Below are 10,869 nucleotides of genomic sequence, written 5' to 3'. Positions count from 1 at the left end.
AACCTTTTATCATAGTAAGACCTATTACCCGAGTCGACATTTAACAAAAAAAAATTGGTAAAGGGCGCTAAATGTCATCTGCCGGATATCACTGCTTCGGCACATGCATGACATCACCCTCATGAACTTCAACTTGAACCATCACGTGAAACTAAAGTGCACCAATGTACCAGCCAAGTGGGAATTTAATATATTAAACAAAAACACACCAGTGAGGTTTTAAGAAGACCAAGAAAGTTGACTTCATTCATCCATCATCACCGTCAAAAAATGGGAAGAAACCTTACCACCATATGCAAATGGAGTTTTCAAAACAGTACTAGAAGGGCAGCTCACACAGAAGCCGAATCAAGAGCTATTGCATCTTTGCTGGAGGAGAAGCTGAATGCTGAGCTTCCACAAACCAACAATGGCGCTTCCATCTACAGGGTTCCACACCGCTTACGTTCAGTCGAGCCTAAAGCTTATGAACCCAGTATTGTTTCTATTGGTCCTTACCATCACGGAGCTGCACATTTACAAGCAATGGAGAACACCAAATTGATCTTCTTTCATCGCCTCTTCAATCCAAACCAACCCAATCAACCTAACCTGAGAGCACTAGTCAGTGAACTGAAAGAGATGGAACACAAGGCTCGAGGCTGTTACTCGGAAGATTTGAAGCTTAGCAGCAAGCAGTTCATAGATATGTTGCTCATCGACAGCTGTTTCGTCATACAGCTTCTAAGGGAAACGAGGGAAGTTGATTACAGTAATAAGTCGATACTCATAAAGAGATGGATGTTACCCGTCCTCCAACGCGATCTGATCATGCTTGAGAATCAGCTCCCTTTGTTCGTGTTGAACAAACTCTACGACTTAACCACTACTTGTAGAGCCACCAAAGACTTGGGTTTGAAAGATCTTATGCTTCAATTCTTCGAACCGATGATATACAAAGATTTGGGTACCCCGAGAAACAGCGCTTTGAGAGAAGGAGATGGGCGAAACCACTTTCTTGAGCTCTTTCGGGCCAGCATTTGTCCAACAGAAGTTTTAGAAAAAGAGATCTGTGGTAAGGAGCCACACATGTTTCGCTCCATAACCGAGCTGAGGAAGTCGGGTATCAAACTCAAGAAGGCAGAAAAATGTCAACCATTAGATGTAAGCTTTGAAATTAGAAGGGGAGTTCTGAAGATCGCTCCATTGAGCATGGATGACCACAAGTTCACACTCTTTCGAAACATGGTGGCCTTCGAGCAGTGCCACTTTGCCTGCAAACCTCATGTAACAGCTTACATATTCTTTCTCGATAGGCTGATCAACTCCGCAGAAGATATAGAATTGCTTCATCATTCGGGCATTATGCAGCATTCTTTGGGTGGAAACAAACATGCAGCAAGACTAGTAAACATGCTATGTAAAGAAGTAGCTGGGGCAGTTGATGATTCGTATTTACACAACGTTCTTTGGAAGATTAATTGCTACTGCAATAATGGTTGGCATCAGAAGAAAGCCAAACTGAAACATGACTACTTTTACAATATATGGGTATCATTCTCGACTATAGCAGCTATTGTTCTAGTTTACCTTACCATACTTCAAACAATCTGGGGGCTCGGCGATGAAGATGCTCGAGATCACATGTTTGGAAACGGCTTTTGGAGATCCTTCGGGGAAGCTTTTCTCATACCATTTAGAGGTGTTGGGCCATCTAAGAAGTCATCCCTGCAAATTCAGATTGATGAAGAGCAAGCCATAGATGAAAAAGGTAATCAGATAGACGAATACCTTCAATGGTTCTTCCACTCCAACATAAGCGATGACATTAAGCCATTCTTTTTCATGAGTTGTTGAAGTTCATTATGGTGTCACATATATATTTATTTGCTGGTTCTATTTCAAGTAAAATGTAATTCCATGAATCTCCTGTTATTGCAAAGAAAGTAAAACCTCATATGTTGCAATATGTTTCTGCTGATCCTTGGTATATATCAGGCGTCTATCCTGCTAAAAACCCAGACATAAACCACACCTATGGATCCTAAGTGTACCTAGTGCATAAAACAGTGTGAGACTTTTGAAGCCCAATTTTACATGTGTTTAGGGGTGTCTTATCGACCTATATATAGCCGAAATTGTTTAGGTTCAAATTATTAATAGTTTAGTTTTAGTTTCAAATTGTTAATCGTTTAGATTTACCTCATTTTTATGCTTAACATATATCTCCGTTATCTCATTTATGTAATATAATCAAAGAATTTGGATGTAACAGTAACTCCAAAAAAAAATTGGAACATGGACCTTCTCTAGAATCCAAAGTTAACAAAAGATCATACACATGGCGTTAGTGTAAATCTAAATCCACAACCTCCAGGCTGATCAAACACCCCAATATTAGATACCATTTAAATGCTAAGTACATCCCTCGCTGATCCGTCGCTAAGTACATCCCTCGCTGATCCGTCGCTGAAAGTGTCCGTCGCAAATCCGTCGCTGATTTCTGTCGCTGATTCGTCGCTGATAGCATTACCTACGACTGTTTGACCGACGGAGTATCAGCGACGGATCAGCGACGGACTACCCTTTCAGCGACGGATCAGCGAGGGAAATTTCCCTCGCTGATACCCAGCATTTTTGTAGTGATTTGCTGATTCAAAAGAAAAGTAAGGTTAAGAGAATTGTTTTTGAGGAATTTGGATTTGGAGGGGTTTGAATTTGAATGAATTTGAAATTGGATTCCATTATTTATAAAAATAATTAAATTACATTTTTATAAATCAATTATTATAAAACAAATGTTATTTAACATTTTAAAAACCTTATTCCATACAATCCTATGAGATCCCGTAAAATCCCGAGCATTCAATAAGGGTTTTAAAATCCTATGTTTGTAAGATTTCAAATCCAAACAATATAGTAAACTAAGAGGCCGTTTACCTAAATGTTTACCAATGTAATTTGTTTTACCGCGTAAGATTGTAGTACATCAAAATGATATCGTATGCAACAATTTATCCGGTAAGCGCTTACCCGGGTAAGAGTCGTCACATTCACTTACCGAGTAAGGCTCTTCATTTTTTTCATTGCTCTTACCAGGTAAGATTTTTGACCCATATCATGTTGATCCGATAAGAAAAATTACCCGATAAACACTTATTAGATAAACGTTTACTAAACTGACCCTAATATAGAATTAGATTTGAAATCTGAATCCCCCAATTCTCCATTCGTAAACTAAATGGTTAGGTGGCATTGGTTTATTTGGTGAATTAGTTTAAATTATAAAGTCGTTGTAAAATATTAAAAAATTTGCAACCCACCGAATAAATCTTAGTTATAGATTCTCAACCACATTTTGGAAGCGAGTGATTAATTAATACCGGGAGAAAAGGGGCCTTCAACTCCTAGTTCGCTAAAGTCAGCTAAAACTTTTGCAATTTTCATATATGACATTATCAGACTAAAACTCTATATATATATATATATATATATATATATATATATATATATATATATATATATAAAAGAGTAGTTAAACACCTTCATTAAACAACCCTAATGCAAGTTGTTACTTCAAAATGTCTCAAGAAGTTGCATTTAATATAATAATAACTAGTTGTGTACCCGTGCGATGCGGCGGGAGCCGTGAATTTTAACGATTTTGAAGTTTTACTGGTTTTATTACAGAAGATTTAACGTTGATATAAGTTATACTTGGTCTTTACATATTAATACAATTTGAATAAATAAAAGTTGTGATTCCAATTACAGTCTATCAATGAAAAAAATTGTATGACAATTTAAAATCCAATATATTTAAAATCCAACATATGTAAACAACTCCACAACGTGTTCGATTTACACCAAGAGCAAACACATATGGTTGGAGCAAACGCCGTACCACGTAACTAAGGGGCCGTTTACCTAAACATAATCTTTTATATTAAATCTAAACTGTAAACTCARCAAATGATAATTTCTTGAAACCAAAAAAAGACAGCATCATCCCTAGAAATGAAAATGAAAATGGAAAATTATAAAGGCAATTCCTACATTATATTGATGATAATCCACTATGTCTCCAAATATCTCCACCCTCATTCTAAAAAAATTCATCAAAGCATGCAAAATTGAACTGCTTTGAACTTTCTTTTTGAATAATTCAAAATCAAACATGTTTTCATTCATGATCTGCGCCACCAGCTGCCGCATTCAGAGCATTCAACCTCTCAATAAGCTTCTGCTTCCTCTTATCATATGTTAGCTTCTTCAGGTTGAACCTAAACCCACAAAAACAACATCAACACACATAATCATCTCTCTGTTTTTATAAACATAATATTCTGCAAAATTATCTTTTTACCATCAAAAGGACAGATTTTAAAAAATGAGGTTACCCCTTGTGCTCCTTTGGAGGCTGTATCTCCAACTTCTTTGGGGTTGGATCAACACGAATGGCTGAATGCACCATCTTGTATAGCTCTTCATTGTTTTCCGGGTCAACTCCAGCTTTAATGTATTTAGAGAAGTCAGACTGATACTTTTCCGGCTCTAGGGATGGTGATTTACCCCGACTCGGTGGGGAACCCGGTTCACCCGACCCGAACGGGGACGAGGATTCCCCACTAAAACGAGTCTCGAGGCCGGAGATCCCCGATAGACACAAACCGGGGACGGGGCCGGGGCAGGGGATCCCCGGTAGAATCAATACAAAGGATACTATTTACGGGGTTTGACCGGGGTTTGATTGGGGATTGCTAGAGATTTACCGGGGACGGGATAATAATCCCCGTACCTGCCAGGGCCGGGGATTACAAAACCCGCCCCATCCCCGCCCCCATTTCCATGCCTATCCGGCTCATCTTCCATCAAAATCTGCATATAAAACAACTATTTTCAAATGATATGTTCTATTTTTAAAGATGCACTACATCTCTTGTCAAACAACAGACTCACCCTCATGTAGGAAGCAACATGCCTGCCGTAAATGTACTTGCGGTGGACATGTTACTTAGAAAAACACAAAGAAAACATCAAAACAAGCAGTAGTTTGGGACTGTTTTGATACAAACCAGCAGTAGTTTGCAACTGTTTCTACAACAAAACAAATTGTAGAAAATATTAGTTTGGGATTGTTTCTACAGCAAAACAAATTGTAGAAAATGTTAGACTGCATATGTATGATAGGCGTGTTTGATTAGCTGTTGCTTCATAGACTATAGACATTGGCCAAATTAGCCAAACCAAACGGACCCTAACTTACTCTCAAGAGAAAGACTAATCCTTTATAAAGAAAAAAAAACATACTAGGAACAAAGTTATGAGTGAGTGAAGTACATATAATGGGCCTACATAACTTTCAACTAACCGGTTTACATAAATACATATGATAAATACAGATTACCAGGTTGAGTGCACCAAATGACATAAATTAGTACATACATTACTATTAAAGACCTAAATTATTGGGATACATAATCACACAAGCACAATCTAAATGACAACATGGAAAAGAAAAATAGAACAAAGTACTGCGCGGTTCAACAAGAAGCAGAGTCCACCAATTCAGTTTATGGGAAAGAAAATAAGGAGAACAACCCCTAAATATTGGATTAAGCATTAGCAATTCAGAAGAGGACTCTTTCTCATCTTCTAAAAATGTTTGAATAAGGGGGGGGGGGGGAGGTGCTGGAGTATTTTTGGTTAAACATATACTTCACATTACCTCTCGACTCAAAATGAAATGAAATCAATTGAATCACACTTATCAATAAAATTAAAAAGCAGACATGTTTCGTGATGGTGTTTGTGAGGGAGTGGGATTCATCCGAAACTCAAGAACTGACCCAACATATACAAATCAAATACTCAAAATTTGTCAAGCTTAAACACCAATGAAATCGACCAGCAGAGACAAACTAAGAAATTGATTTTTCAGGTAAAAAAAAACACAATCCAACTGTTGAAGGAATATAACAAACAATGGCATCATAAAAACACCAAACTGAATTAAGGAAGGGTAAAGGTGTCGATGGGTACCTCATCTTGCCAATCTCCACCCTAACAATGTAAGTTGGCTACCGATGTTAACAAATCAGTGTACGCAGGAGAAATTGGCGATTCCATCAAAAACTTAATAGAAACACAAGAATGGATTCTGTTAATTTTGATTTCAAGAAAAAAAAATCAATAAAATAAAGAATCAATAACAATAAAAGTTACAAGTCATACCAGGAGCGACGAATCGAGAGATGCAGATCGAGGGCAAGAGTGAGAGCCAGTGTTCAACTTACCCTGTTGTAATAGCACCAAACCCATTGAATATTTCAAATCACAACAACTTACAGAAAATAAACAAAAATATTAGAAACATCTTACCCGGAGAAAGCCAACGATTGAGAAAATGGTAAGATTGGTGTTCGATTTACACCAAACCGTTGTATTGCTTCAAGCCCTAAAACCCAAAACAAAGGGAAAAAATTAAAAAATTTTAACCCAAATTGTATTGCTTCAAACCCTAAAAAACAAAGCAACCATGAATAAAATCAAGAAGCAATAGCCAAAAATTTACAGCTCGTATTATAGAATCGTACCAGGAGCGAGAGCGAGAGATGTAAAGCGGGAGAAAGACCGAGAGATGCAAAGCGAGAGCGAGAGATCCAGAGCGATTGAGAGAGAACTTTGAATCGTCACCTTGAGAAATGGGAGAAACAGAAACGAAATCATGATGAGCGATGGTCGATAGAGAAAGGAGCGTGAAGTCTAAATGAAGCAAAGGGGAGCGTGTCTTGGGAAGATATATTTTGAGAGTAGCGTGCATAAAGAAGTTGTCCTTTGTGCTAGTAGTATTTGTGATAACCGGGTTCTGATTATTATTCAGGGTATTTATTATGTGAATTAATTGACTATATGGATGCATGCTTATATGGATTAAATATGTGAGTATGTATGTTTTTATGCATGGGGATATATGTGCATAATATGTAAGTGTATATATATATATATATATATATATAAATGATATATATATATATATACATATATGTGTAATATTATGAAAAGTGTATATGTGCCTTTATGCATGGTTGATTCGGATGCATGTGGGGGTGGGAGGGGGAAGACCGACTTTCCAATTGAGGAAAGTATAAATATGAAGTTTTGGTGAGGAGGAAATCTTCTTGCCTCATTTGGGAGTTGAGAGAATTAGAGAGAAGAATTAACTAGAGATCAAGTTTGGAATCATTTTGGTTTCATCTTCTTCAAAATCTGAGTTTTTGCATAAAGGTGAGTGATTTCTAAAAATACTCTTTTAAAAGCTTTGATTATTACTATAGAAAGAACTGTGTATTATTCTAAAAAAACTGGTTTTGTGCGATTTGGGTTTATTCGGATAAGGGGTGACCGGACAAAGTATAAATCGGGCAAGGCTTGTCCGGATTACTCTTAAACCGGATAGGAGTTATCCGATTTATCTTTAAATCTTTTAAGTGTTGTGCGATTTAGGGGAGTGGGTGAGAAATTGAACTATGTAAACCGGATAAAGGTTTTTGAACGGAGAAGTATGAATACGACCATGCATTGTGCGGTTTAGTCATAAATCGCTCAAGGGTTATGCGGRCTAGTTATAAATCGGACAAATGTGTTGTCCGGATTGCCTTAAACCGGACATGAGTCATGCGGTTTAGTTTTAAATCGATTAAGGTTATGCGATTTAGTCTTRAATCRACCATGTGTTGTCCRGATTAGTAAATCRGACAAATGGSACAAGTGTTGTCCGGATTGTATATCCGGATAACTTGTTCGGGTGGCTTGTATTTGATAATTTTTGAAGTGTTAAATATTTTAGACATTTATATAATTTAAGAATGTCTATTTATGGGTTTAAATATGGATTTATAAAAAAAGGATATTTTATATAGTTTAAAATAAAAGATATGTTCCAACCAAGCGTGGTGACGTATGCCTGTTTTGGTCTGGAACAAGATTTTTGGGAAATGTTTCTACCAAGCGTGTTGACGTAATTCTGTTTTGGTATGAAACTACATTTTTGGGAAACCTTCCTACCAAGTGTGGTGACGTAAGTATGTTTTGATATGGAATTGGATTTTGTAAACTGTTTCTACTAAGCGTGGTGATGTAAGTCTGTTTTGGTACGAAACTTATTTTAAGAGATAGTTCCCCCAGACGTGGTGACTTTTGTCTGTTCTGGCTTGGACCTGGGAATGGGTACTTTCAGACGTGGTGACTTTCGTCTGTTCTGATAAGTAGCCCTGTTTTGATGGAGGAATAAGGGTGACATATGAAGGAGAGGTGTATTTGGAATAAGGGAGGCATTGTCATATGTGGATAGTATTATAACTCTTATTATTATTATTAATCGGATTTAATAACTTTGAGTCATCATTTCTTTGTGACTTGATGAATTAGAGATATTATTCCTATTAGAAATAATAATTTAGATGTTATTGAGAAGAGGAAAATGACTTGTCATTAAGGGCAAGTATTGCCTTAAATCTTTCCGTTAATATTTACAAAGGAATGGTTTGATGATTCAAAGAAACTTTGGTTACAATATTTGTTTCATATTGAGAACGTTGGATCTTTAAGCAGATGTATTTTATAATAGAACTGAGGTTCTTGAGTTTATCCTTTTATACCTGTCATTGAGGACTGCATTATTCGATTATATTGCAATATTCCTGAGCAAAGATGTTTTATTATATTTTGGTGTTTATCATCCTGCTTTTGCAAAGAAGGGATTTACTCACCAGACCCTTCTGGTCTAACCCTCATTTTCTGTTTTAAAAATATGCAATGCAGGAACGGCTGGGGCCAGGGATAATAAGGAGAAAAAGAAAATGTGATTATTTTTCCTAATTCTGATATCTGCTTTTGAAGATCTACTTGATATTGCTTATTTTTGAAGATACATGTTATATTACATGTGATAGTACATGATTTGTTTTGAAAATTTTCATATGTAGATTTTGTACATATAAGAATCCTTGTACTAGTGGGACCTTGTGATGTAAACTATATTTCCATGTAATGAAATATGTGTTATATGTAAATGCGGTGTTTGGGGGTGTTACAGAAGTGGTATCAGAGCCTTAGTTTAAGAGATTTAGGTATTCAAAGCATGATKCCTAGACTTAAACTGTCATTTGCATGTTAAGAGTCCCGAACATAATTAGTATCACAGAGAATAAAATATAATGGGTCAAAGAGGGCAGTATATAAGGTGAATTCGAATTACAAATGGCCAATGTAATTATGAATTTATAGGTACATACCTATACTCGGATACCATATTATATTTGGGAATATGAATACGTGATATTTAATACTAAAATATCTGCAGATGTCTACTCGATCGTGAAGATCAGAAAGAATTGCCCACCCTGAATATGAAGAAAGGGAGGAATCTCCCGTTAATCCACCAACCTATGCTTCAAAGAGTAGAGGTCGTGGAAGGGGTGGGGGTAGAGGTCGAGGAAGGAGTCAGATTCCTGAGAGGAGTCAGGCCAAGATTCGCCCTGATCAAGGGGAATCTATTTCTGGGAATGCTCATCAAGAACAGAGGCAACAACCTGAGTTTATAACCAGAGATATTTTAGCAGAAGAAATAGGGAAACTGAGAGAAACCTTGATATCCATTATGAGACTGCCAGCTAGAGTAGAAACCGAGTGAGTTGGAATTAATCCTCCAGCTCCTTCAGCAGGCAGTAATAATCAGGGAGGGGATATAAAGATGTTTCTTACATGTAAACCTCCGACCTTTTCAGGAGAAAGAGATCCAGTAAAATCAATGTGCTGGATAAAAGAAATTGAATCAGTATTCAATACTAGTAGATGTTTTAAGAAGATAAGGTTAGATTTGCAGTATCTATGCTCAAATCTAATGCCTTATATTGGTGGGATGTGGAGTCCTCGGCACAACCAAATATACTGCAAACCATGTCTTGGGAAGAATTTGAGAATAAATTCAAAACACAATTCTATCCTACGATAGCAGTAAGACAAATGGAAGAGGATTTTCTGAAACTGGAACAAGGGAGTAGGTTTGTGCGCGATTATACCAAGAAATTTATTGAGTTTTCTCGTTTTGCTGAACATTATGTTTCTTCAGAGTCTCGAAAGGTGGAAAGGTAYCTTTGGGGATTGAAACCCTCTATCCGGGAGTTCGTGATTGCTATGAACCCTGATACTTTCTCTTTAGTCGTCAATGCTGCCGAAGTTACTAAAAGAAATAAGAATAGGCAAGGTGAAGAGAAAATAATAGAGAAAAGAAAGTGGGAGGGGTCTTCAGTCAGTTTTCGAAGACCCAAGTTTATTAAAACAGATAACCGTGCTCCACAACCACTACCTGTTGGGACTTGTCCATGGTGTCAACATGTCCATCAAGGGAATTGTCCATCTGAACCAAAGAGATGCTATCGTTGTGGGGAGGCAGAGCATTTGTCAAGGGATTGCACTACACCCAAAAGGTGTTTTCAGTGCAATTCACCTGACCACATTCGACCAAATTGTCCATAATTAAGAGCTCCTCGTTTAACAATGGGAGGAAATACTCCCAGTAATCGTGGAAGGCCTAGTGTACCGAGGGGAGGCCAGAGTGGAGCCAGAGGTAGATCATTCCAAAAGACAAAGAACGAGGCAGAAGTAACCCCAAATGTGGTAACATGTACCTTTCTTCTGAATTCCATACGTGCTAAGGTGTTGTTTGATTCTGGTGCAAAATTTTCATTTGTATCACCATCATTTGCTCAATCTGCATGTCTGAATTTTGTGTTACTTGATGACGAATTAGTAGTTGACACTGCTAATAGTCAAGAATCTATTACTAGAGTATTCAATAATTGTATTATTATTATTGAGGGGTGTGAG

The 10,869-nt window shown here is 37.1% G+C and overlaps 2 protein-coding genes across 2 annotated transcripts; one reads left to right on the top strand and one right to left on the bottom strand.

The window, feature by feature from the left end:
* Positions 1-270: 270 nt before the first annotated feature.
* LOC112509044 (putative UPF0481 protein At3g02645) lies at positions 271-1,836 on the top strand. Its single transcript, XM_025113920.1, has one exon. The coding sequence runs from the start codon at positions 271-273 to the stop codon at positions 1,834-1,836; it is 1,566 nt and encodes a 521-aa protein (XP_024969688.1).
* Positions 1,837-4,162: 2,326 nt separating this feature from the next.
* LOC112509043 (60S ribosomal protein L5-like) lies at positions 4,163-4,989 on the bottom strand (the record flags this gene model as incomplete). The annotated part of the gene is made up of 4 exons (XM_025113919.1): positions 4,163-4,262; positions 4,380-4,534; positions 4,843-4,857; positions 4,939-4,989. Coding segments are annotated over 4 exons (321 nt in total), but the record flags the coding sequence as incomplete, so codon positions are not given.
* Positions 4,990-10,869: the final 5,880 nt, after the last annotated feature.

Source organism: Cynara cardunculus, assembly GCF_001531365.2.
Source record: "Cynara cardunculus var. scolymus isolate 2C chromosome LG 3, CcrdV1, whole genome shotgun sequence".
Lineage (NCBI taxonomy): Eukaryota > Viridiplantae > Streptophyta > Magnoliopsida > Asterales > Asteraceae > Cynara > Cynara cardunculus.
This window is presented reverse-complemented; position numbering and strand designations above follow the sequence as displayed.

Coding starts and splice junctions, on each gene's coding strand:
- LOC112509044 (XM_025113920.1), top strand. CDS start 271: ATGGGAAGAAACCTTACCACCATATGCAAATGGAGTTTTCAAAACAGT.